At 41.0% G+C, this 24,401-nt stretch overlaps 4 protein-coding genes across 6 annotated transcripts; all 4 read left to right on the forward strand.

The window, feature by feature from the left end:
* Positions 1-1,276: 1,276 nt before the first annotated feature.
* Positions 1,277-4,961, forward strand: nfkbil1 (nuclear factor of kappa light polypeptide gene enhancer in B-cells inhibitor-like 1). Of its 3 annotated transcripts, XM_077737411.1 has the most exons (8): positions 1,277-1,404; positions 1,466-1,591; positions 1,722-1,759; positions 2,403-2,541; positions 3,290-3,549; positions 3,798-3,910; positions 4,062-4,176; positions 4,315-4,961. In XM_077737411.1, exons 4-8 carry the CDS (start codon positions 2,531-2,533, stop codon positions 4,893-4,895), a joined length of 1,080 nt encoding a protein of 359 aa, XP_077593537.1. In that variant the 5' UTR covers positions 1,277-1,404; positions 1,466-1,591; positions 1,722-1,759; positions 2,403-2,530; the 3' UTR covers positions 4,896-4,961. The 3 variants fall into 3 exon arrangements, with proteins under 3 accessions (XP_077593537.1, XP_077593536.1, XP_077593538.1); XM_077737410.1 differs by lacking the exons at positions 1,277-1,404; positions 1,466-1,591; positions 1,722-1,759; positions 2,403-2,541 and having other exon boundaries at positions 3,174-3,549; XM_077737412.1 differs by lacking the exons at positions 1,277-1,404; positions 1,466-1,591; positions 1,722-1,759; positions 2,403-2,541 and having other exon boundaries at positions 3,174-3,549; positions 4,318-4,961.
* Positions 4,962-5,008: 47 nt separating this feature from the next.
* atp6v0a2a (ATPase H+ transporting V0 subunit a2a) lies at positions 5,009-11,747 on the forward strand. The gene is made up of 20 exons (XM_077737295.1): positions 5,009-5,999; positions 6,413-6,491; positions 6,567-6,664; positions 6,736-6,873; positions 6,958-7,055; positions 7,220-7,346; positions 7,589-7,671; positions 7,739-7,832; positions 7,898-8,110; positions 8,208-8,358; positions 8,460-8,599; positions 8,669-8,826; positions 9,244-9,334; positions 9,413-9,531; positions 9,604-9,814; positions 9,895-10,014; positions 10,105-10,221; positions 10,341-10,458; positions 10,580-10,751; positions 10,974-11,747. Exons 1-20 carry the CDS (start codon positions 5,889-5,891, stop codon positions 11,074-11,076), a joined length of 2,541 nt encoding a protein of 846 aa, XP_077593421.1. The 5' UTR covers positions 5,009-5,888; the 3' UTR covers positions 11,077-11,747.
* Positions 11,748-12,025: 278 nt separating this feature from the next.
* On the forward strand, positions 12,026-19,491 carry osbp2a (oxysterol binding protein 2a). The gene is given in 16 exon segments (XM_077737408.1): positions 12,026-12,108; positions 12,195-12,269; positions 12,353-12,665; positions 12,772-12,977; positions 15,010-15,263; positions 15,345-15,513; positions 15,580-15,688; positions 15,763-15,829; positions 16,183-16,320; positions 16,391-16,636; positions 16,892-17,012; positions 17,110-17,213; positions 17,302-17,397; positions 17,643-17,827; positions 17,912-18,170; positions 18,172-19,491. Coding segments are annotated over 14 exon segments (2,349 nt in total). The 5' UTR covers positions 12,026-12,108; positions 12,195-12,269; positions 12,353-12,504; the 3' UTR covers positions 18,406-19,491.
* slc35e4 (solute carrier family 35 member E4) lies at positions 18,742-23,858 on the forward strand. Its single transcript, XM_077737409.1, has 5 exons — positions 18,742-18,868; positions 19,751-19,853; positions 20,132-20,335; positions 20,997-21,607; positions 21,885-23,858. The coding sequence occupies exons 4-5, from the start codon at positions 21,016-21,018 to the stop codon at positions 22,376-22,378; spliced, it is 1,086 nt and encodes a 361-aa protein (XP_077593535.1). The 5' UTR covers positions 18,742-18,868; positions 19,751-19,853; positions 20,132-20,335; positions 20,997-21,015; the 3' UTR covers positions 22,379-23,858.
* Positions 23,859-24,401: the final 543 nt, after the last annotated feature.

Below are 24,401 nucleotides of genomic sequence, written 5' to 3' on the forward strand. Positions count from 1 at the left end.
GTGTTACCTTAAGACTAAAAAACATTTCATGGCGCGTGGACACCGTGGAGTTCCCATTCGGCATCTTTGAATCACTTTTACGGCCGATCCTTCTTCAAAAAGACTTTTTGTTTCTTTGTCAAAACAATGTGTGCACAAAAAATAATAAGATGTGGCTTTTTACTGTTTACATTCTGACATAGTTGCCAATTTGATTCACTTGGAAAATCCACTTGTCATTAAGAATGTATGCATTATCAGTATTGTTAAAATAATAATAATACAAATGAATTCCTTATTAAAAATGACAATTATTGATTTAAAAGTGGGGAAATCAGGAAATTTCATATACATCAATACTATAAAATAATTTGATAATAAAACAGAAAATCTACACTCGTAAATTTTCTTTCCCGGGCCGCACAAAGTGATGCGGCGGGCCAGATTTGGCCCCCGGGCCGCCACTTAGACATGCCTTAGACATGTGGAAAACCTTATTGAAATTCCCTTATTAATGAATTTTGGTAATACTGGTTGTCATAATTAAAATATTATAGAACACATGTTGGAATAAACTGTACAAACAAGAACTGTTTTAATTGTGCTCATAAAAACAAATGCATTTTTTTTCCTTTAATGCATGAATTGTTTTGTAGTTGTTTGTTGGTACTGGACGCCTATCCCAGTAGACTTCACCCTGGATTGGTCGCCGGTCAGAAATCCAGTCGGGAATCGACCTCACGCACCCAAGTCAGGCAAGTGAACCACTACACTATCATCTAGCAGCATAAAATTTAATGCAGACTAAATGTTTATCCTTCATCTGCCGTTCTCTAAAATTCCCAGTTTAAGAACCACAGCTATAGAAACCCATGTTTCGTCACTGACCGCCATTAATTGGCACGTCAATGGGTGGTCATGCTATTGTTTGCTTTCCAGTCAGTCCTGCTGTTTGTGGCAAACGCGTGTCTTCTCTGCGATAAATCTAGCACCAATAAAGCGCCTGCCGCGGAAAATAGATGCAGGAAATACACTTTTTTTTCTCTCCCAATTCTTAACAATAGGGGAGATGCCGCCACTGGCCCTGGAGATGACATTGGCCTAGCTTCTTTGCAGCAGGACCCTGAGTTTCCTGGCGTGAAGTGTCAGGAGCGTGCATACGAAGGGCAAGTAAAAAAACAAAGGATGGGGGAGCAAGTCAGGGTTCCTGATCAGGGATATCCTGTCCAAAATGCATCTTGAAGGACGAGTGCTTTGTTATTGTAACAAAATCCGAAGATGGAGAAAACACCTCAAGTGACTAATCACACATCTCTTTCTCTCTTCACTCTCAAAAGGCGCCATCATTTAATTGAGACACGTCGTTTCCGAGGCCTGCGGAAGGAGACCGGCTTTTCCAAGGAGGCTCCGGATCTTGGCCAAAATGCAAGTGTCCCCTTTAGCACAAAGCGTCCCTTCACTGCTTCATCTCCGGCCTTCTCTTCAGGTTCTAAAAGGATGCTCTGTGACCTGAGGCGGGACCAAGATGCTGAAGAGGCTCAGCTGCGAGTTCTCGGCGGGCGGCAGGTAAAGAAAGGCGCACAGTGAGCCCTCAACGTCCAGGAGGTGATGAGTAAGTGATTGATTCCCGGCCATCGTTGGGCTTAGCTGCTTTGAAAATGACTGTTTATTCACTCCAAATAAAGGAGCCTTGTCAAAATAAATCAATATGACACAAATTATTGTTCTGTCTGGACCAACAGGGCCCCATTGATAAGAAGAAATACATGATATATATAAGGTAAGTAAAAGAAATGGACTCAAATGAATTACATACCTGGCAACTTATACGTTTTTCCCGTATTTTATACCATTTTTGATCGTTTCAAATTCTTAAACAACTTATGTACAGGATTTTTTTAAGTATGTTTTTTGGGACTCCCAGTTTAGCATTAGGTAGTTTCTGGTAGGCAGCAAATACTTGGGTGCTGGGATTTGTGTTTGTTTTTGTTTGTTTTGGTGATGTATCAATGTGCTGCATACCCATGCTTAACATTTTACCTTGAGCAGCTGTTGGCTTATTTTTACACATCTATGACACTCTATAATGTAAAGGCAGTGTGCAATATATTGCTGAAACAGTTAATATGAGTCTTTTGATGTTTCATCCAGAACTATTTGTAGTTCTAGATTTACTTCAATGGAAATGAAATGCTAGTCATAAAGCCCATTTCGTTTCCACAGAAAATAGACATGTCTTTTATGCATTCCATAACTACAGGATAACAATTCGTCATTTTCTAACAGCTGCTCAGCCTCACCGTGACATTATTTGTTGAGTCAACAAACCACAGTTTGTCAGTTGAACTTTATTTTGCCACATGAGGTTTTGATTAGAAAGTTGGTCTGAAATTGAAACTTTAAATTATTCCTTTTTTTTACAGATACACATGATATTGTGAAGATTTATGCAGAAGCAGTTGGTTGACGTGATGCCTTCCTGACAGGTGGCATTTTGAAAGGCCCCCAGGGCACACACAAGAAGTCTACAGAGACACAGACAGGAGCGAGGATGAATACTGAGTAAGTCATCTGGAATCTGGCACGTCTTATGAACAACCTAGAAGAATTGCTTGTTGTTATTGTTCATTTGAAAGAGCGGCACAAGTGCATTTTACAGTCTTAAATTGAACCACGTGTGTTCCATTTCTAAAGCGATAATGCAAACTGTAAGTTAGAATTCCAAGTCATATCTACAGTAGTTTTTTGCAGAAAAAAAAATGACTTTTGTTTATTTATTCCAATTTTGGATAAATTGTAAAAATATAGTTTAGTCAAACAACCATGGAAAAAAGGTTATTTTCTATTAGTTGAAATTTCGACCTGGACTGTCAGTGAATGAGTTAAGCTAATGATAATTTTAAAATAGTTTTCCAAATTGATAAAACACAATTAATAAAATGAATTTCTATTAGATAAGGGGAAATATTTTTCATCAAATAGTTTTAAGAAATGCTATAGAATATCATAATATAATGGCTCATATTGATTTTTCCAACATCAATGCTACTGACTGATGATCAGTCACTGCCAATTCTCCCTGGTCAAATAGATTGGACGTTTATCACCGTCAATACTGACAGTACTGCCCTCTTGTGGTAAATAAGCACACAGACGCAGAGGCTTATTTCTTAACGCTTGTTTCTGTCCGGAACACTTTGGGAGATGCGCACACGTCTTTGTTGATCGACGCTGTTAATTTTCATTATAAAATGAGTTTTAATTGAGTTAGTCCAATTAAAGTGACGGCAATTGCGATGTTAACTCGTAGGCAAAAGCGTGTTTGGAAGTACATTGAGGAGGGCAGTCTGATGGAGCTGAAATCGTACCTGAAGAAGCACCAGGACTTGGACGTCAACTTCTCCCAGGGAAAGCGGCAGAGGAGCCCGCTCCAGTTGGCCTGCAGCCTGGGAGATGACGCCGTGGTGCGGCTGTTGCTCGAACACGGAGCCGATGTGCTCCGGGTCGACAGGAAAGGCGAGACGGCGTTACACGTCGCTGTCAATAGAGCTCTTAAACGTGGGAAAACCGGTGAGGAAGATCGCAAGTGACTATTATCGTTGTTGTTTATCTCCATGATTGCCATTGACGGCAATAGACGTCCGATCCATATTGCCTGGGGTGCATGCTACTGAATGTTTAGGATTTAGTGCCACTGACGGTGATAGACGTCCAATTCATCTGGACACTACCAATGGATTGGACGTCCATCGCCGTCAATGATATTACAATTGAATATATTTGAAGCACTCATATTTTTATATTTGTTCTTCCCACAGCTTATGACGATCTGGTCGTGCCTCTCAGGAAGAATTGCCCACAAGCCTTGCACACCTCCAATCGTGCTGGCGTGACGCCACAGGACCTCCTTGATGGGTTGAAGCATTCAGAGGTATTTTACATTTCATCCAAAATGGAAATTACATTTTGGTCACTTGTTGATTTAGCTACTAAACTAACATTTCCTACAAAAGATGGAGGCCAAGTCTCAGTAATTAGATTTTTTGTGCATTTTCTTGGTTATTGTTATCATTTTGTCACAGCCTTGTAGGCCCGGCACAAGCAACCCATCTCAAGCAGACCCAGAAAAAGACTGGCTGGAGAAGCTATTTGGTGAATGTGAAGATGAATTCTACGAAACATTTGGCGTTTACGATGGTATTGTATCAATTCTATTCTATTTGTAATATATACAATTGCTTACATCTGTGTTTTTCCTTATGATAAAATCACAAATGCCCTCACAAAATGTGACATATCCTCCAGTGCAATATATGTGTGTATTTTTTTATTTAGCAGATGACCACCTTCCCGTTGATGAAGAGGAGGAGGACTACGGCGACTGGGCCGATCGCATCAGAAGAGAATATTTCTCAAAGAAGCACGCCGAAGCACAGAGATTGGCCGCAACCGCATCATCATCCAGTGGAGGAAAAAAGAGAAGTACGCGAGGAGAAAACCAAGAGAGCTACAAGGAGCTCCATGCCAGGCTGCAGAAGGAACACGAGGAGTACTTGGCTCGTGCCGCACGCAAAGAAGAGGAGACCCGGCGAGGGAAAAAGCGCCATTACGAAAAAATGTGCGAAAACACGTTCAAAGGCGGCGCCGTCGAGCCGCTCAGCTACGCCGACATCCCCTGGCCGGCGCCGCGCGGCACCGTTCAGGAGATGGTGGACGTCATGCTGCACGGCGTGGACCGCAAGGACGCGGTGGTCTTCCGGAAGGCGCTGCGGCAGCAACAGGCGCTATGGCACCCCGACAAATTTGCACAGAGGTGCGAAGCTCGGCTAGACGAGAAAGACAAGCGGCGCATCTTGGACACGGTGACGACTCTTTCGCAAGAACTCAATAGGCTGGCTCAGAGCTTAAAGTCCTGATAAGCTCTTCGACATGAGTGCTTGTGCAGTTTTTCTCATTGAAACTACTCAAGTGAATCTGCTTTGTCTGATCCCTTTATGCAAATCAACATAACTGTCTGGAAATACTCATCATTCAGTGCCATCAATTCATTTTGAATTAGGAGGTCCAATTGGACCAATGTTCAATGGCAGCACATAATAGATCTCCTCAATCTATTATAGATGAACCAATCACATTCAACAAAAAGCCATCACTATATTTCATGGACCTATTAGTGACCCGAAATGAAGTTAATGTATTCTAGAAGCCCTATCCTGACATCTTTATAGGAAATTTAAAGGAAAGCCAGCACAAAGGATTTGAACCGGCGAATTGTGATGGAACGAACGAGTGGGTTGCCAAATTTGCAAACAGCAGTCAGTTTATAGCAACACAACGATACAAAATAATGCCATACGAGAGCATTAATGTCATACTTTTCTTTAATAATATATAAATGGTGGAAGGATTTTATTTGACGTTTTCTGATTGAATTAATACGTTATCTTCATTTACACACTAGGGGCGGAGTTTATCGGGTGATTGGGGGGGGATGCTGCGGATCTGGCAACCCAGCCCAGATTCAATCTGTCAATTGGCGAGCGGCGCACCGCAAATAAAGGCCGAAAGCTCTTTACCCTCCAGTGACGTGTTTTTATTTTTAATTTGCCTGGCGACGCTTCAATTGGATGTTTGCATTTTCCTCCGTTAATGCATCGCTGGTGCCTTGCTTTGCCCATGTTTTGACGGCGTCGAGTGACAGGTGTCGTAAAGGTACCCAGGATGAAGCCTGCATCGATGCAGAGGTCCGACAAGGGACGCTTTTGTCTCCGGTCCCTTCCTTTTTTGTCCCTTTAACGACGATCGGGCAACAAGGACACCCCCATCGACCGGCGTACATAGACAATTGTGGCGTTAATGCTGCGATGTTATTTAGTTTGTTTTGAAAAACGCAACGCCACGTTACAAAGATGGTGTTTCGAAGCGAGGAGATGTGTTTGGCCCAGTTGTTCCTGCAATCCGGTTCCGAGTACGACTGCATCAGCGAGCTCGGTGAACTGGGCCTGGTCGAGTTCCGAGATGTAAGTAGGCAATAGATTACTCGATTTAGCAAGATATGTGAAGCATCGAGGGTGCACCTGCAGAGATGCATGCTCTCCGACTACAAATTTACATCTTTGTAAAAACGCTGTTATAACTACTAGGGGTGGGACAATAGTATGTATCGATATGGCGATATATTGTGATAATTGATATTCCAATGGGTTAAGATATGCTCTGAGCTTTGTAACCCGTCATCTTGCCATTTCTTGTATCGCATATCATTAACCATCCTTTGGTTACTCATTAGGGTTTAGGTCAGAAGATAAGTTTCCGGAGAAATATGCAAATGTGGAGATGCACACTTTTGATGTTCACACTTTGCAACAATGCTGAGTGTGCACTAACTAACTAACCTCTCACCCACTAAACTCATTGACCACTCTGGTTTCAGCTCAATCCAAGTGTCAGCTCCTTCCAACGGCGCTTTGTCAGCGAGATCAAGAGATGTGAAGAGATGGAGAGGATTCTGGGTAAAGGCATTCCTCCTGGGGATGCTTAAAAAATGGCATCAGCAAAAATTAAAAGTCCTTTACTTCTGTGGCCAGGTTATCTGCTGAGGGAGATCCAAAAGGCTAAAATTGCAATTCCTGAAGACGATGAGAGCCCACTTGCACCTCCACCTAGACAAGTCCTGGAGATCATGGTAAATTTAGAGCGATGACATGACATTTTTAAACCGGTTTGGACTTCAGTGTGCCTTCTCATTGTGTACAGGAGCAACTTCAAAGGTTGGAGATGGAGCTCAGCGAGGTGGCGAGGAACAAAGAGAAACTGCGTAGGAACCTGCTGGAGCTTATCGAGTACACGCACATGCTGAAGATCACACGCACCTTCATACATAGCCGCTCCAGAGTGAGTCATTATTGCTTAATAGTACCTACACTCATAAAGTGGAACAGCATGTCTTTGACTATTTTTTTTAATTTTTATAATTAGCACGACGCACTTGGTCCTCAATATGAAGAATTCCCCACAATGGATGCAGACTCCGTATCGGGCTACACTGGTATGCAGAGACTCGGAGCCAAGCTTGGGTGAGTGTTTGTCATTTACTGTAAATGACAACAATTTTGAGAATGTCAACACAATGGGTAGAATTAAAATTTAAAAAATTAAAAACATAGTAAATGTTACAGCATTTTCCAGATCAAGTTTCCAGATTGTGAACCACTGAACGTCAACATGCGCTTCTTTGCAGATTTATCTCGGGCCTCATACAGCGGGTAAAAGTGGAAGCTTTTGAACGCATGTTGTGGAGAGTTTGCAAGGGCTACACCATCCTCAGCTATGCAGAAATGGACGAAAACCTAGCTGATCTCGACACGGTGAGCTTATTTCAAATACTTACATTATGCATTGGAAATATAGCTACTGCAAATTTCTAGGCCAAAACTATGAATACATTATGGTTTACTGCTATTGTTGATGATTAACATCCAGCCATGTGCTTTTTAAATTTTTCTGCCATTAGCTTTTCACTAGTAGATGTTTAATCCATTTGAAGTGAGAACATTCGCCCCTCCCACTTCAAATGGATTGGACTTCTACACTCTTGTTGTTATTTCAGGGTGAGATAAGCAAGAATGTAGTCTTCCTCATCTCCTTTTGGGGAGATCAGATTGGACAGAAAGTCCAAAAAATCTGCGATTGGTAAGTTCCGCCTCATAAAAAGTGTCTCGATCCAGACAGTCATTTATGATTGGACGCTCTTCCTTAGCTACCACTGCCATCTTTACCCTCACCCTGAAAATGACGAGGAGAGGGCGGACACCTTGGACAGTTTACGCACGCGTATCCAAGACCTCAACAATGTAATGCTGATCCGACATAGTCTCGGTGGATTGAATGGCCAATCATGAGCTTCTGTTTCGCGCAGGTTCTTCATCGTACTGAAGACTACCTGAAGCAGGTGTTGCAGAGGGCCGCAGAATCGGCATACTCTTGGGTCGTACAGGTGAAAAAAATGAAGGCCATCTACCACATCCTCAACTTGTGTAGTTTCGACGTTACCAACAAGTGTTTGATCGCTGAGGTCTGGTGTCCTGTCAGTGACCTGGCCAATCTACGGGGGGCGCTAGAGGAAGGTTCGGTAAGAATGTTCAACCCACCACAGTCCAAAAAATACTGTATTAGGACTTCCATTTCCAGTATCTTTACGTTTATTATGTTTTTTTTCTGTCTTTCAGCGAAAAGGCGATGCCACTGTTCCATCCTTTGTAAACCGCATCCCCAGTGCGGATACTCCTCCAACATTAGTCCGAACCAATAAGTTCACATGTGGATTTCAGAGTATTGTGGAGGCCTATGGCGTTGGGGACTATCGTGAGGTGAGCCCAGGTAAGCTTCGCTCTAGAAAATTTTGAGGACTAATAGATGGAAAATAACATTGGAAGCATAACGGGAAAAAAACAAAACATGTTTGTTTACCTCATTGGCAGCACCCTATACCATCATCACCTTCCCCTTCCTATTCGCTGTCATGTTCGGCGACATGGGCCATGGCGTGGTGATGAGCCTCTTTGCACTCTGGATGGTGCTGACGGAAACGAAGCAAAAAAGGAAACGTTCCAGTAATGAGGTAAATGATTCTTGCCTGCCATTTCGTTTTTTTGCAAATTCATTTGCACTCAGAAATGTTGTTCCACAGATATGGGCAACCTTCTTCGATGGGCGCTACATCATCCTCATGATGGGGCTTTTCTCCATCTACACCGGCCTTATATACAACGACTGCTTCTCAAAGTCGATCAATATATTTGGTTCGGGATGGAGTGTCAAGGCCATGTTCACCAGTCAACATTGGACGTATGTTATTCACAGGCTTAGAATATAACTACTGTATAATTGTACATTATTACATAGCTGTACATTATTCCTTTTTTTGGCTTCTTTCAATATATTTATATCAGAAATGTTGTCACAAATATGGTTAAATTCATATTTTGTGTCATAGGGTAAATATTACATTTTTTAGGTAATCTAATGAAATATAGCAATTTAAAAAGGTGCTTCATAGTGAATTTCTCTATATTTTAAATACACATTTTCAAATATCCCTTAAGTAAATCAATACAAAAAAAGCAATTAGTCATTTTTCAGGGCACATACTATCTTTGCTTTATGCTCTTTTAAATGACTCCAAAATACTGATTACTGTCCATTCTTCTTATTATTCCATGTGTTTTGGCTCTATTGAGCATGCTCTGCTTTGTATATTTGCAGGAACAAAACACTTCAAGCCAACACTTTGCTCACATTAGACCCTAACGTTAGTGGCGTGTTCACCGGCCCTTACCCATTTGGCATTGACCCTGTGAGTAAACACACGAGTCATGTATTGTTTGACCCCAATGGCCCTTATCGCTCTCATTCCGATGCCTTTATTTTTCAGATATGGAGCATGGCGGTTAACCGTCTATCCTTCCTCAACTCCTATAAGATGAAGATGTCCGTGGTTATTGGTGTCATCCACATGAGCTTTGGTGTGGTTCTCAGTGTCTTCAACCACTTGTGAGTCATTACTGGCATACTACCAAGAGCTTATGGCTCACCTACAAGGATGTTTTCTTACTTTCTCCTCAGACATTTTCAACAGAAATACGACGTCTATCTGCTGTTTCTTCCTGAGCTGCTCTTCCTGCTCTGTCTTTTTGGTTATCTGGTTTTCATGATCATCTTTAAGTGGTTGGCCTTCTCAGCACGGGATTCCAGCCAGGCTCCCAGCATCCTCATCCACTACATTAACATGTTTGTCATGCAGGGCAAGGAAATTGCTCCACTGTACCCGGGACAGGTAACCAATTGTGACTTCATCAACCTCAGTCTTTTTGTCTTGGTCTGTTGTGCAAGCAATTGTTTAATTTTCCTCCTCAGAAAGGGCTGCAAATTTTTCTGCTCTTGATTGCCATGCTTTCTGCACCCGTATTGCTACTTGGCAAACCTCTGTTCCTGTATTGGATGCATCGCGGAGGCAAAGGCCTACGCAGGCGCAGAGTAGGTGGTCTTCTCAGTTTTGAATGTGCAAAGGGAGATTTTTAAATCACAAAACATGATATTCTACCGCATTTTGTTCTGTTCCGTAAGGGCTATGAGAGGGTGAGGAGGGCTAGTGAAGATGACAGTTCAGCACCTCCAACTTATGAGGATGATGAAGAGGAGGGACTTGAGGAGATAACCCACAGGGACCTTTGTCCCAAAAAGGTGAGCAAAACACTTTTTTTGGGGGACGTGAACACTACAAGCGTTCCTGCAGTTCAAGCAGATTTAATTATTATTATAATACATGATAAAACAAACATTTTTGCATTTTGTGTTTTTAGTTTGATTTTGCAGACATGCTCCTACATCAGGCAATTCATACCATCGAGTTCTGCCTTGGCTGCATTTCCAACACAGCGTCGTACCTGCGACTTTGGGCTCTCAGCTTGGCACATGCCCGTAAGTAAAGTCACTTTATAGGTATAGTATAGTGGTCTATTTTAATTGACCCAGTCATATAGGTTTTCATTCATTTTATATGTTGTCTGGCTTTTTTGTCTATTTTTTTATTTTCTTGCAGAGCTTTCAGAGGTATTGTGGGAAATGGTGATGCGCCTCGGCCTGAGGGTCACAACCAAAGTGGGGGTGGTCTTCCTTGTGCCTGTGTTTGCCCTCTTTGCTCTGCTCACTGTGTCCATCCTGCTGGTGATGGAAGGTTTGTCGGCCTTTCTCCATGCTCTCCGCCTCCACTGGTGAGTGAAATTAACATGTCGTTTCAAACTAGTCAACAAAAGCGTTATATAGCACGGATATTTCAACATTACAGAAGTCACAACTGAATTGGCTCAGCCAAAGTGAGACTTATAATTGTTGTTAGCTAAAATAAACTTATGGCTGTGTCACTTTTGACCAACCACATGGTAATTAAATGTAGATCTAAAAATGACTGGTCGCTGTCATTTTTTTTTTGTCAGGGTGGAATTTCAAAACAAATTTTACCATGGGATGGGTGTGAAGTTTGTACCTTTCGACTTCTCGTTGCTGCCCTCGGTTTCCGAGCAAGACGGCCTCCTTTAAAGTGTCGAACATAGATTTGGAAGTGGGCCTATTTTTGGAAAAGGATGCTGCATAAACTGGGAAAATCCTCACTGTGAAACAGATAGACGATGAGAAATTCACTCTCGTAGCAACCTTTTTTTTCCACCGTGTTGATTTGAAAAGGGACATTTCCTACCTGCTGTGCTGACTGCCTTACTTCCCCACCCAGCAAATGTCATGAGCGCTACATTTTTTAAAAATTATTTTAATTAGGATATTTTGCGACTCACTAAGGCACGCCGATGAGTTAAATTTACATTGTGCAGTGTGTGAGCTACATGATGATTATAACGGGACAATGTACAGTTCGTAACACTTTCTAGTATAGTGCCATGAAGATTTATTATGGGTGGGATGTTTTACCCCCAAAAATTGGAAATATACTCTTCCAAAGAAGCACTTTTTGGAAATGATTGTAGTAACATTTTCCCTGTTTATGATTGTGAAGATGCCAAACTTAAACTATGTGTATGTTGTCCGCTTATTCATTTATTTAAATGTACAATTTCTTGTAATCTGCAGATAAAATGCAACCACTTGTATTTGTTAATATATAGTTAATCTTGATATTAATTTTAAACCACTGTATAAGAGTCCTGATACTTTGCCATTTTGATGTGTTAAATAAAGATTTCAAGACTCGCAAGCAATTATCCTGGGGGCTTTTTCCATCATTATAACTTTTGAATTTGATTCATTTTATAATTGAATATGCTAAATATTATTACACTGAATAAAAACTATTTTTATTTTACAATATAAAGTGTGCACAGGACAAAAATCACCCAATGCATTGCAATTGTCTCTGTTATGTTGCTGTAAATACAATGTGATGTTTTATTTTCTACAAGGTCACTTTTGACCCTTATTGTGCATCAAGGGTTAATATCTGTTTCTATTTTTATCCACCTAATTATATCTCTGCCGTATTTTTTCGACACTGTCGCAAACCAACAGCATCTTTAGTCGGATGATGAGCAATGGCTGCAAAAGTTCAAATATCCTAAAAGGGTACAGTATAAATCAAAACTGTATTTTGACATTTATTTTCTACATTTGCATAGCTAATGATTTTAACTTTTCTATGTGTTTTCCAGTTGTCTTTCCGAAACGTGGTCGCCGCACCTGCACATACTGCCTTGCTATTTATCACATCGTCCATCCTTCTAAATGCAAGTGGTTAAATGAAATCGTACACTTTTATCTCACTATATTCAATTTCAATTATATTAAGTGCTTATTCTTTACTCTCTAGGGGGCACGCGGTGGTCTGTGGACCAACACCGGCTTGGTAGAGACGCCCAGTTGCGATCGGTTAGCTTAGCCGCGCAGCTGGGCTCATCTGGACGGGTGAAAGCTAGCGGTTCTTTACAGCGTGTTTTTGTTTCCTTCATCCGTTTAAAGCTCATGGATGAGCTAGTGAGGAGTTTGCCCTCCCCGACCCTTCCGGGGATCCAACTCCCACGTCTGGACACCCACAAAGGATGGCTGTTTAAATGGACAAACTACTTGAAGGGTTACCAGAGGCGGTGGTTTGTCCTCAGCAATGGCCTGCTCTCATATTACAGGTAAAATAAGGGGCTGTGTGAAGGTCACTATTGTTTTGATGATATCTGAATCGATTTATTGGTGTGTCATAACGGTGCTATTTTTGCATGTCCATCCATCTTTCAGAACGCAGGCAGAGATGGGGCACACCTGCCGAGGCACGATCCCCCTTGCGGCTGCTCAAATCGAGCAGGGTGATGCTTGCAACTTCCTGATAACCAACGGAGGTCGGAGCTATCATTTGAAGGCCACCTCTGAAGGAGAGTGTCAAAACTGGTTGTCCACGCTGCAGCAGGCTAAAACTAATGCCAATGCTCTCATTCATCACTCTGGTAAGCCCCTCGATGACCTTTATGTTAAAAAAGAGTTCACACACTAGTAGCACATCTCACATTCTATGTATATGTCCACAAATTAGTAGATCTCTATATTTTTGTAGAGTATCATCAAAGTTTTATCAGCAGAAATCACATAAACTTTCAAAGTTATTCAAAAATCAAATTTTCACACTGACCTTAAATTCATTAAATCATCCAAATCAAAAAAGAGATGTTTGGCCTCAATATGGTAATAATATAATAATATATAGTTTGTATACATACAGTATGATGTGTTGCTTCGGAATGTTCTGTCATGTTTTTGTTTTACCTAAAAAAGATATATATTTTATTTACTTTATTTTGTAATATGCAGACGAGCATAAAAAAAAGCTGCCTTATAAACTATGAGACTAAAAAATAATGTCTATGACAAACAAAACATTGAATTTCTGTATATTGCTGGTTGGCCACAAGAGGGTAGTAATGTTTCATGAAAGATCAGTCAAGGACATTCTAAAGTGACGTCGACGTCATCACGTCGTCTACGTCATCCTCAATGTCAATCCATAGCTGATGTGATGTTTGACCCTGGCATGTAATGAACTTCCACAAAATGAATTTGATACATTCGTATCATACTCTGACTTTCACAATTATGTGACGTCAACACTCCCCCATCCTATCCCTCTCCCTGTTTTGCCCGACTGTGATGACATCAAGAATGAATGAATGACCTTGCGCTGGGCTCCGCCTTCCCGTCTGGAAGCAGGAGATAAATAGTTAAATAAATGAGAGCGAGAGGGAGAGAGAAGGGGGGAAGATTTTCATTCAAAATATTGTTCCGAACACACGCTGACAAATTGGGCGGCATGAATGCAGATTACTTGGATGAATGTCACCTTGTAAGTAACCAATTAATTGACTACTGCTCAGGAAAGATTAAGACTTTAAAATAGAAGCTAAAGGCATCCGTGTGTTAACGTGCATGTGGAATTGCAAACATTGAGGTTTGTCTACAATAGTGAGTAAGTGCCATTTTTTAAACTAGAGCTTTTGTGCATATTTACTCATTGATTATTACATTGCTGCAATTTATCAATGGGGTTATTTTAATGTAAACATTGGGGTTGTTTTCCAGGTTTGTTTAGATAGTCGTGTTTTAAGCATGTTTTATCATAAACTATTAGTTTTGGGGTGGGGAAAATTACCTGGTTGTATTATTCAGAGATGCAAATGATGGGAAAAGTGGGGTGGCTAGAGCGAACCTGCAGCCTGTTGCAGTCCAACTTTAATCATTTCCTCCTACGTGCGTCCATAGTAATGCTCAATCCATCAGCTGTGGGTGTGCTTGCACTGATGAGTCACAAATGACCATTGGAACCATCCCTAAAGTACTGAGAATTCAAAATCTCTGGTATTTTTTTTTCCTCCTTTTTTGTGGTTTTGGGTTCAAAATATATAATTATACATAATCATTTTTCAATTATCTAAATCCTCATCTATATGGGTCATTTCCTATTCATTTAGTTATTATATTGTAAATCCCAATTCATCTCCTTCAAAATTACTTTTTTGGGGGGGCTCAGACTGGGCCATCACTTAGGGGGAAAATCCAAGTGACTGGTAGAGGGTCTCAAAGAAAGAAAGAAAGGGTGGAGACAAAGTTTACTGCGTCATCTTCCCCGACTTCTAAAAATAGCCATGCCTCTTGACTACACAGGCGTGTGTTTCCATGACAACCGCGTGCATATACAGTACCCCTCATCGTGGAAACGATGGAGCGCCTGGAATGGGGGGCATTGTCCCATCATCCTTATCTAGGGCAAGATTAAATGAAAATGGACATTTTATTCCAATTAAGTCAAACTCTCTCCATCAGACCCTGATCATTTATAGAGCAGTCATAAAACGAATTGGCTGCCATATTTGGACCTTTAATGTTGGTATTGACATTCTATGAAGTTCACAAATTGCATTATTATTATTATTAGAATTATATAATATATTTCAGAGTAATTTTTTGTGCTGTGGTGTTTTCGAGCAGATGATTCAGGAGATGAGGAAAGCCCAGACCCACACGACGCTCGAGTGTTGAGCCAAGGCACGCTTAAGACGTTAGCCAGCAAGCTGGACGATCTGAGCACCTGTAACGAGCTGATCGGAAAGCACGGCGCCGCCCTCCAGCGCTCCCTCAGCGAATTCGAAGATCTCCGCGCCTGCGTCGACAACACGGACAAAGTGAAGGCCGTTAACGAGCGAGCCGCCCTCTTTCGCATCACCTCCAATGCTATGATCAATGTGAGCGCCGTCGCCCTCGTTAGCCGAAAAAACACGGGGAAATGTGTCATCTGAGTCTCCCAATCTATTTGCACTTTTCAGGCTTGTCGTGACTTCTTGGATGTAGCGCAATCTCAAAACCGCAGGTGGCAGAAAACCCTGCAGCATGAGCAAGAGCAGCGGCACTATCTGGAGACCACCATTGAGCAGCTAGCCAAACAGCACAATAGCCTGGAGACTGCCTGGAGAGAAAAGCCCACCTCGTACGCCGGTAAGACACATACCAGTATGTTCTGATACATGGCATGACATCTGTTTGGTTTACTTTTCCCGGCAGGCGCGCAGAGATCTCGCGAGGTGGACGAGAGTGATGAGAATGATGAATTCTTTGATGCAATGGAAGATGCACCTTCGTTCGTAACTGTGAATGCTGAGACCAAGCACAGGTGAGAGTTGTTGTGGAGAATTAAGTTATCTGTTTGACTTCCAGTATTCCTTCAGCATGGTATTTCTTTCTCAGGCGCTCAGGGAGTACTCAGAGTATGAAGAGTGGCGGAATGCATAGTGACTGGACCCATAATGAGAATGTAGGGTTCTTCCTTCATTTTTCAGTGTGTAACACTAGTAGATTTGTTACAATTATATTTTTAAGTTTTCATTTAATTTTATTTTACAATTATTCATAGTAGTATCCCTTGTATGTATATTTTGTAATTTATTATTCAATATTTTTCCCCCTATAATGGATGCTTGAATACATCATTTGAAATTATTTATGTATTTCTCCATTAGGAAATATGTGCAGACTCTACTAATACTGCAATTTGATTGCAGATGTGGGTCACAAAATATTGCCCATTTGGACACCCATTTGAAAAAAAACTTCCTAAATAAATTTAGTTTCAAAAAAATAAAACACAACAATATACATTTCTTTCAGGACACCTCGGACTCCAATCACACGCAGCTACGCAGGACGAGACGCAGCCGCATTCCGGACAAACCCAATTACTCCCTCAACCTGTGGAGCATCATGAAGAACTGTATTGGGAAAGACTTGTCCAAGATCCCCATGCCCGTAAATGCACCACATACAAACCCAAATAATAATCGTCATCTAATCTGACTCATTTCCCAACTGTCGGCAGGTCAACTTCAACGAGCCGCTGTCCATGCTGCAGCGTCTAACCGAGGACGTGGAATACAGCGAGTTGTTGGACCGGGCGGCTCGTTGCGACTCCTCCCTGGAGCAGATGTGTCTGGTGGCTGCCTTCTCCGTCTCCTCCTATTCCACCACCGTCCATCGCACGTCTAAACCCTTCAACCCTCTACTAGGGGAGACTTATGAGCTTGACCGTCTGCAAGAATATGGCTACCGCTCCATTTGTGAGCAGGTAACAATGGTTGCACTTTTTAAAATGCTGATGAATTGTTACAATTCACAGGAGTTACTTTAAGTATTGGCTCCATTAATGTTTGTGGGCGACAATTTTTGGTATTTACAAAAAACGACATTTTTAGTATTGTTGGCTACTATATTAACTGTTTTGGTGCCATTAATGATGATAAGCATTGGCTGGTTTCCATTGATTTGGGTAAACCAGACTCCATTCAAAATATGTATTTATTTCTGTGGTGTACTCTCCTAGGTTAGTCATCACCCACCAGCTGCTGCCCACAACGTCACCTCGCAGCGTGGATGGACCCTGTGGCAACATATCACTATTGACAGCAAGTTCCGTGGGAAGTACATTTCGGTCATGCCACTCGGTAAGAAACATTAGCAGTGTTTTAATGCCTTATATTTGATGAAATTGTCAACGCTCCCTTAATTTGTAAATTTCTAAATGTCTTTTATTTAAAACAGGGAAAATTCACTTGCAGTTCCACTCAAGTGGGAACCGCTATGTGTGGAGCAAAGTGACCTCAACAGTGCACAATATTATTGTGGGGAAGCTCTGGATTGATCAGGTTGGCTTTTGCTCATTTTGCATTTTTTACTGAATTGACTTGAATTGGATAGTGCAATATAATTGCCTGACTTTCTTGTTTCCGGCAGTCTGGGGACATTGACGTTGTGAACAACACCACAAAAGATACATGTCATCTGAAGTTCTCGCCCTACAGCTACTTCTCCAGAGATGTTCCACGTAAAGTATGACAGCACCCCAATCTTTTCCAGTATAAAACGCCACTAATTTGTCTTTTAGAAAAAATATCTTCCTTTCAGGCTACAAAGAACAGAAATATATATATTTCTGTAGGGTATTTTTTCACGTTGCAGCAAAGGAGATAGCCTAAAAAGTGACATAGTATCTTTTTAATGGTTAAAAACGTACATTTCTAAATATTAAACTTTAAGTTTTTCTGGACTGCAACCACGTGTGATTACTTTTCCAGGTGACAGGCGTGGTGGAGGACAGAGACGGCACAGCGCATTATATACTATCAGGAACCTGGGATGAAAAAATGGAGAGTGCCAAAATAGTGGACAGCAGTCAAGGAAGTGGAGGCTCAGAAGGCAAACAAAAGACAGTTTATCAGACACTTCAGCCCAAACTCTTGTGGAAGAAATACCCGCTCCCGTAGGCACTTTTAAATCATCAATAATGACATTCTCTACAATGACTCAATCTCATGTCATCACTCTTTTGTCTTGGCTCCTCTAGGGACAATGCAGAAAACATGCATTATTTCTCAGCTTTGGCTTTGACTCTCAATGAGCCGGAGGAGGGCATCGCGCCCACCGACAGCCGTATGCGTCCGGACCAGCGGCTGATGGAGGTGGGCATGTGGGATGAAGCCAACATCCAGAAGCAACGTCTGGAGGAGTGTCAGAGGCTGGAGAGGAAGAGGAGGGAGGGCCAAAGTATGCAGGCACTGGAGGAAGGTAAGTCCAGATTTAATAGTGTTTTACAATACACTGTGCTCAAAGTCCATTGGTACTTAAAAAAACCCTTAAAGGGACAGTGCTCAGTACTACAGTGGAAACCTATTTTAAAATAATTCTGTATATGCAGGACAAGAAATGGAGGTGTACCAGCCACTGTGGTTTGAAAAGAAAACAGACGATGCCACAGGAGAAAGCAACTACCTCTACAGGGGAGGCTACTGGGAGGCCAAAGAAAGACAGGACTGGAGCATGTGCCCCGAAATCTTTTAGGTTAAACAAAAACTGCAGCTGTCACTTACACATCATGCACTCCAGTCAACGGTCAGAACATTTCTAAACCAAGACATGCTCGCCTTTCAGTTTTTTTTCTGGGAAGAGACAGCATTGCACCAAATGTGTCATTCTATCTGGAAACCACACATCTCCATAAATGCTTCCGACAGGAGATATCAGGCGTTTAAAAGACTGAAACTGCCTGATTTCCTTAAGTTCTTGCATTCCGGAGCTGCTTTGGTGGGAGCAAGTTGTTTTTCAAATCAATGTTTAGGAAACAATCATGTAATAGTAGATTAATTCAATCATGTTTTTATTCTTATTTTAAAGTCAGGTCTTCATTACTCCACTGGCGAACCTTCATCATCATCACCATCAATATCATTATCATCAGCATCATCACCATCATCATTATCATCAGCATCACCATCATCATCATCATTATCATCAGCACCATGAGGTAGGTACATTGTATAAAATCTGACTTTTAAACAATGGATTAGTGAAGGCTCTGAACTCTGTTCAGTATGTGATGCTATTGTTGATTTAATGTTCCATGGGAGGACTGATGTGGAATCAGTTTTTAAAATTCAGAAATCAAAATGTTTGTAGGCCTTAATAATGAGTAAATTTTAGATGTTTCAGTCTTGTCATTAGTGTTTAACAACAAGTTTTCTGTTACTTGTTGCAAAATAATCTGAGGTAGAAAAGCAACCTGTTTTTTTTTGTTGCACAAAAAGACCCAATTTATTCGGAATATTAATTTTGGGAAAGATGTGATTTATTATTTTAGAATGAATACAAAAGATGAGGCTAAAATGGCACAAAGTACTTCAAGATTTCAGTACAGTTTTCTTTTAGTGTACAAAAATAACTTGTGTATTTATCTGATTATTGTAGAAAAAGGAGTCGCTGGTTGACTTTTTTGACTGTACAAAGTTCAAGTAGAATTACATCTATCAAAATGTGCAGGGTTGAGAAAATTGAACATGGTTACTATTTAAAATGATGTAAAATATCTATAAATATCATGTGTATATATAATAATATCAAATGCTGAATTAGATTATTCATAAGTTTCAACGGCCATGTCTTTCTTGCTTAGATAAAGCACAACAGTGACGTTTACCTGCAACATACCCAAAGGCCAAGCTTTTAACATACTCCATGTACAGTACTGTAGCTATGCATGATTTTTCAGGGGTGCTTGACTAAGGGCCCCGTTTAAAAAGTATTGTAAAGCTCTTTCACTTAACTGTGAGCGGACCCTTTCTGGAACATGTGAACTCACCATTTGTGCCAGATGACCTTGAAAATGTTGAAAATGTTATCTTTTTTTTAGCTCACATAAAAAAACAAAACTGTCCCAGGGGTGTCTTTTGCTGTCAAGCCAGTCTTATCTAAGGACCGTCAATGTTAAACAGTAAACTGGAACTTGTTTCAAGGTATGTGAATGAAAGTTTATCATATCCCTATACTAAGTGTATAATTAATATATGTATGCAATTTTTCCACCATTTACATAACAATTTACATAAGAAAAATACAATCAACAGTCCCCTTGTCTATTTCTATGCCCTTAGCGTCTAAATGACTGAATACGCCCCTGGCTCCAAAATAGTGTATTGGCCCTTTAAGGAAAAAAAAACATGCTGTTGACCATTTTGACTACATCATAAATGACGCGTTGATGTAGAACTCTTGTCTCTTCTCTTTTCTCAAGGTAGTGGATCAGGGGCAAAACAACAATCTAATTTCGTATCTTTTGATGGATTTGCACTGGAACCCCGATGGCTTGTAGTGGACATCAAAAATCTGAAAAGGAAAAGCTTGCCTGGTTTTGACAGACCGCTAGTTGGATAGCACGAGTCCGTTAGCATGACAACACGAGTCAGGGAAGCCTGACTCCTTCAAAAGGTCAAATAAGGTAAACATTTAGATTGTCATGTACACCAAATATTGCCACATCATTTTTAAAGTATAATTACAGCGTCTTAACTCGCGATGTTGCGTTTGTTATAAACGATGCGTGACAATGTTGAATGAAAAGGGTCGTTTAATGGTAGTGCGTAGTAGCCAATTCATGTTTGCTAAGAATCCACAGTGGAAATATCCATCTGGAAGTTGATAATATGGGGCGGTTCTTATCATAAGAGTGTTGACAGTTCTCTGTGTACGCAATCCCTGTTTGTTTCTGTTATGGTAAGGGAAGGGCAGAGTTGGATCTTATTGAAAAGCACATTAGAAAGCATGGTGCAACATTTCTTTTACAGTAGATTATTGCTCAAGCGAGTGACACGTCAGCAACTACGTCATCAAAATAAAAGCACGTGGGGCGAGGCACAAGAGCCGAGCCTACAAGGATGGAGGAAAAATGTTTGTTTTCAATTTTTTTTAAAAAACTGCAAATGCGCATGTTTTATCATAATAACACCTATTTAACTCTGATATGTGTATTTTGAGAGAATATATAAACTTTTGCTCCTAGTTCAAATGTCTCCTAGAGATTTAACAGGGCATTAATTGGAACTCAAACTTTCTCTCCATTGAACAAAAAAATTTAACATCTCTCACTTATCCCTCCTCAGCTAACGCAATGATGCCATCATGATCAACGCCGATGGCTTCTCCAAGCACATGGCGAGCGCGCAACCGGGAGGCAGGAGCCGACCCCCCGCCGAGATGCTCCACCTGCTCTTTGCGATCATCGTTTGGCTAGTGACCGGCACCACCATCTCCAGCCTCAACAAATGGATCTTTGCCGTGTACAACTTCAGGTACCCCCTCTTGCTGTCTGCCCTGCACATGCTGACGGCCATCGTGGTGGACTATGGTTTGATCAAATTTCGGGTGGTCAGCTGCGCGGGGGTGGTGGAGCAGGACTTGACCCCCGGGGCGAAATGCAAAGTCTTCCTGTTGAGCCTCACGTTTTGCGCCAGCATTGCATTCGGCAACATGGGTCTGAACTACGTCCAGCTGTCCTTTGCGCAAATGATCTACACCACTACGCCGCTCTTCACTCTGGCCATTTCCACGTTGATTCTGGGCAAGCAGCATCACATCCTCAAGTACACAGCCATGATGCCCATCTGCCTGGGGGCTTCATTCAGTATCATGGGGGAGGTCCAGTACGACCAGACCGGCTGTTTATTCGTCATTGTGGCCACCATGTTCAGGGGGGTTAAGTCCATTCAACAGAGTAAGTCATACTTTTCTTTACTTTGAAGTGCTTGTTTCTTGTTGTTTTTAATTGAATTGAATTAAATGCTTTTGTTGTCATTATATAAGTAAAATGACATTTACAGCTTCATCACAAGGTGCACATATAACAACAAATAAGTAGTCAACATAAGTAGGGTAGTCAACTACACTACATAAAAGTAACATTAAAAAGTCAATATAGGTCAATGCATCCCTCACTAAATGAACCCAATAATCCAAATCATCCAATGTTCTTTCCCTTCTTTCCATACAAGGCATTCTCCTCCAAGAGGAGAAGATCAACTCGGTATTCCTACTCTACCTGATGTCCATCCCCAGCTTCTGCATCCTGGCTGTGGCGGCCTTAGCGCTGGAGAACTGGGCCCTGCTGGAGTCACCACAACATTATGACCGCCACCTCTGGGTCTTCATCCTGCTCAGCTGCTTGGGCTCGGTTCTGTATAACCTGGCCAGCAGCTGCGTCATCACACTCACCTCGGCCGTAACACTCCACATTTTAGGCAACCTGAGCGTGGTGGGAAACCTCCTTCTGTCCCAGCTGCTTTTCGGCAGCGAGCTCTCTACCCTGAGCTGCGCCGGCGCTGCCCTCACATTGTCGGGGATGCTCATCTACCAGAACTCTGAGCTCATCGTCAGCTATGTGGACATGCACAGGGCCAAGGCCGGTGGTTCCCCAGGTGAGGATGAAAATGATGACCGCGAGATGACTGGTCGCCAGCGGCTGGATACAGAGAATAAGATGGACTAAACTCCAGGAGGCAAGTTCCGATGAATTCGTTGAGAACTGCTAAATTTAAAAGGTAATTCTCACTGTTGATGTCCAAGAGTACAGGAATCCCCCCACTATTATAACTCAATAGAAAATGTGTATTAATAATTGATAATAATGCTGACTGCTAAAATATTCACAGTTGCCTTTTAAAAAAAATGTAAGTCTATTCAATGCAAAAAATAGTTTGTTTTTTATAGATACCGTATATTGACCGTACTGTACATAAAAAAAGAGGATATTGTAAAAAACATTTAAACTGCTTTGGTTTAGGCACAAAAACTTTCTGTTATAGTCTTCCCCCTGAATATTGTAAATAGAATGGGGATTCCTGTACTCATTTGGCCTCAGTGTGCCTGTGAAAGACAGAAATTTGGGCCTTTTTTGTATGTTTGTTTGTTTTAGGACCACCACTGCGTCACTCTGACATGACCCCTGCCCCCCAAAGGGGGCGTATTTATGCATGTAAGCACAATTCCACTTGTTTGGGTTTACAGTACGTCACCGAAACTCCAATTCTAAGCCAACTATCTGTTTAAAACTGGGAGGCTTAGCATACGGTAATGTATAGGATGGACTGTTACATAGTCGATATATATGATATATCGCCCCAATAGGTGGACCTTTTTTTTCATGATCAGCCACACCGTATATAGCTTATATATACGAATTAGAATAACAGTTGTGTTCACAGTTTGGGATGTCTCCTCCGTTAGTTGACATTTTGCACTTCTGAGTGGCTGGTGTTACTAAAGTAAGTAGTACAGGTAAAATGCCACTTCTAATCTTCACATTTCTATACTGACTGTTTGCAATTCTTTTATAATTAATGTGCTTTGGAAAAAAATGGCTTACAAAATCAGCTGATTTTTTAAAATGTATTTTATTTTATCTTTTTTTTCCCTATTGGTCGACCTGTGTTACATAATTCTTCACCCTGATAAGGGACTTGAATTGTGGCAATTTTTTATTTTTTTTATTTTAACTATTGATGGCCATAGACGTCCAATTAATTTAAAGTAGGAGGATTGGCAGCAAACTTTCATTTAAGTACTCCCTCACGGGTGATGACATACAGTGAAAGTTTTGCTCTATTACCCTAAAACATTTAAGCCATTTTTAAATGCCTTTCCTTATTCTATTTAATGACATTTTCCTCACATTTTGGGGAAAAATATTTCAAAGTGCATAGTATTATTGTTGTCAGGCATTTTGACAGCAAACAATGGAGATGTCCTCCTTGCTCCACTTGTAAATGTATACATTTGCCAAATGTTTACTTGGGTTTAACCATTTCATTTGCACTGTGGCATCAACTTGGTTGCACGCCAAGAAGACGCCAACGCCGTCTTGTTTTATTTCGTTTAGATCTAATAGTTATTGACAGTTACAAAAAATATGAACATTTTTGAATAACAAGAATTATTTAATGACTGCAGCTGTATAAGATGCCTCTTGTATGTTTTAGACTACATTTGAGGGTTTGTTTTTCATTGATTGTTTTGACTTGATCACTCTAGTGATTAAACACTTTTGAATACCTCAAGAAGATTTTCAACAGTGGCATGTAAGAACGGCTAAGTAACGCATTACAAAAGAACGTTACTAGTTTTTTTTAGGGGTTAACAACATTCACTCTTTAGCGCCACTGGTTGGATGTACTTACTACTGTATTATTATTATTTAGTAGTTGATGTGTTTTGACGGGACAACCGGGGCGCCAATGCATAAGGCCTTACTTTTTGAAAGTCTTTAGCCATGCCGTTTGTTTGGATGTCTTTAAAAATGTCGGGGAAGTCATGTTTGTCTTCATTAGGAATAAAAACCGGTACAATAATTGAATCATTCAACTTGCTTATTGTACTTCTTAATTTCAAAGTTTGATGGCAAACCAAATCTGCACTTTTCTACAATGTTCTGCTTTCATTTAAGATATATTGGAAAACTTGACATTTTGAACCTACTTGGTTAGATCTGTTTACATTTGTATTAACAATACAGT

Source organism: Stigmatopora nigra, chromosome 17 (genome assembly GCF_051989575.1).
Source record: "Stigmatopora nigra isolate UIUO_SnigA chromosome 17, RoL_Snig_1.1, whole genome shotgun sequence".
Taxonomy (NCBI): Eukaryota; Metazoa; Chordata; class Actinopteri; order Syngnathiformes; family Syngnathidae; genus Stigmatopora; species Stigmatopora nigra.

Bases quoted from the DNA above. Each gene is read 5' to 3' on its own strand.
- atp6v0a2a (XM_077737295.1), top strand. From the start codon at position 5,889: ATGGTGTTTCGAAGCGAGGAGATGTGTTTGGCCCAGTTGTTCCTGCAA. The intron at 6,000-6,412 runs GTAAGTAGGCAA...CTCTGGTTTCAG, and splicing joins GCCTGGTCGAGTTCCGAGAT to CTCAATCCAAGTGTCAGCTC. The intron at 10,752-10,973 runs GTGAGTGAAATT...TTTTTTTGTCAG, and splicing joins CATGCTCTCCGCCTCCACTG to GGTGGAATTTCAAAACAAAT.
- nfkbil1 (XM_077737410.1), top strand. From the start codon at position 3,276: ATGTTAACTCGTAGGCAAAAGCGTGTTTGGAAGTACATTGAGGAGGGC. The intron at 3,550-3,797 runs GTGAGGAAGATC...TTCTTCCCACAG, and splicing joins TCTTAAACGTGGGAAAACCG to CTTATGACGATCTGGTCGTG. The intron at 4,177-4,314 runs GTATTGTATCAA...TTTTTTATTTAG, and splicing joins AACATTTGGCGTTTACGATG to CAGATGACCACCTTCCCGTT.
- slc35e4 (XM_077737409.1), top strand. From the start codon at position 21,016: ATGATCAACGCCGATGGCTTCTCCAAGCACATGGCGAGCGCGCAACCG. The intron at 21,608-21,884 runs GTAAGTCATACT...TTTCCATACAAG, and splicing joins GGTTAAGTCCATTCAACAGA to GCATTCTCCTCCAAGAGGAG.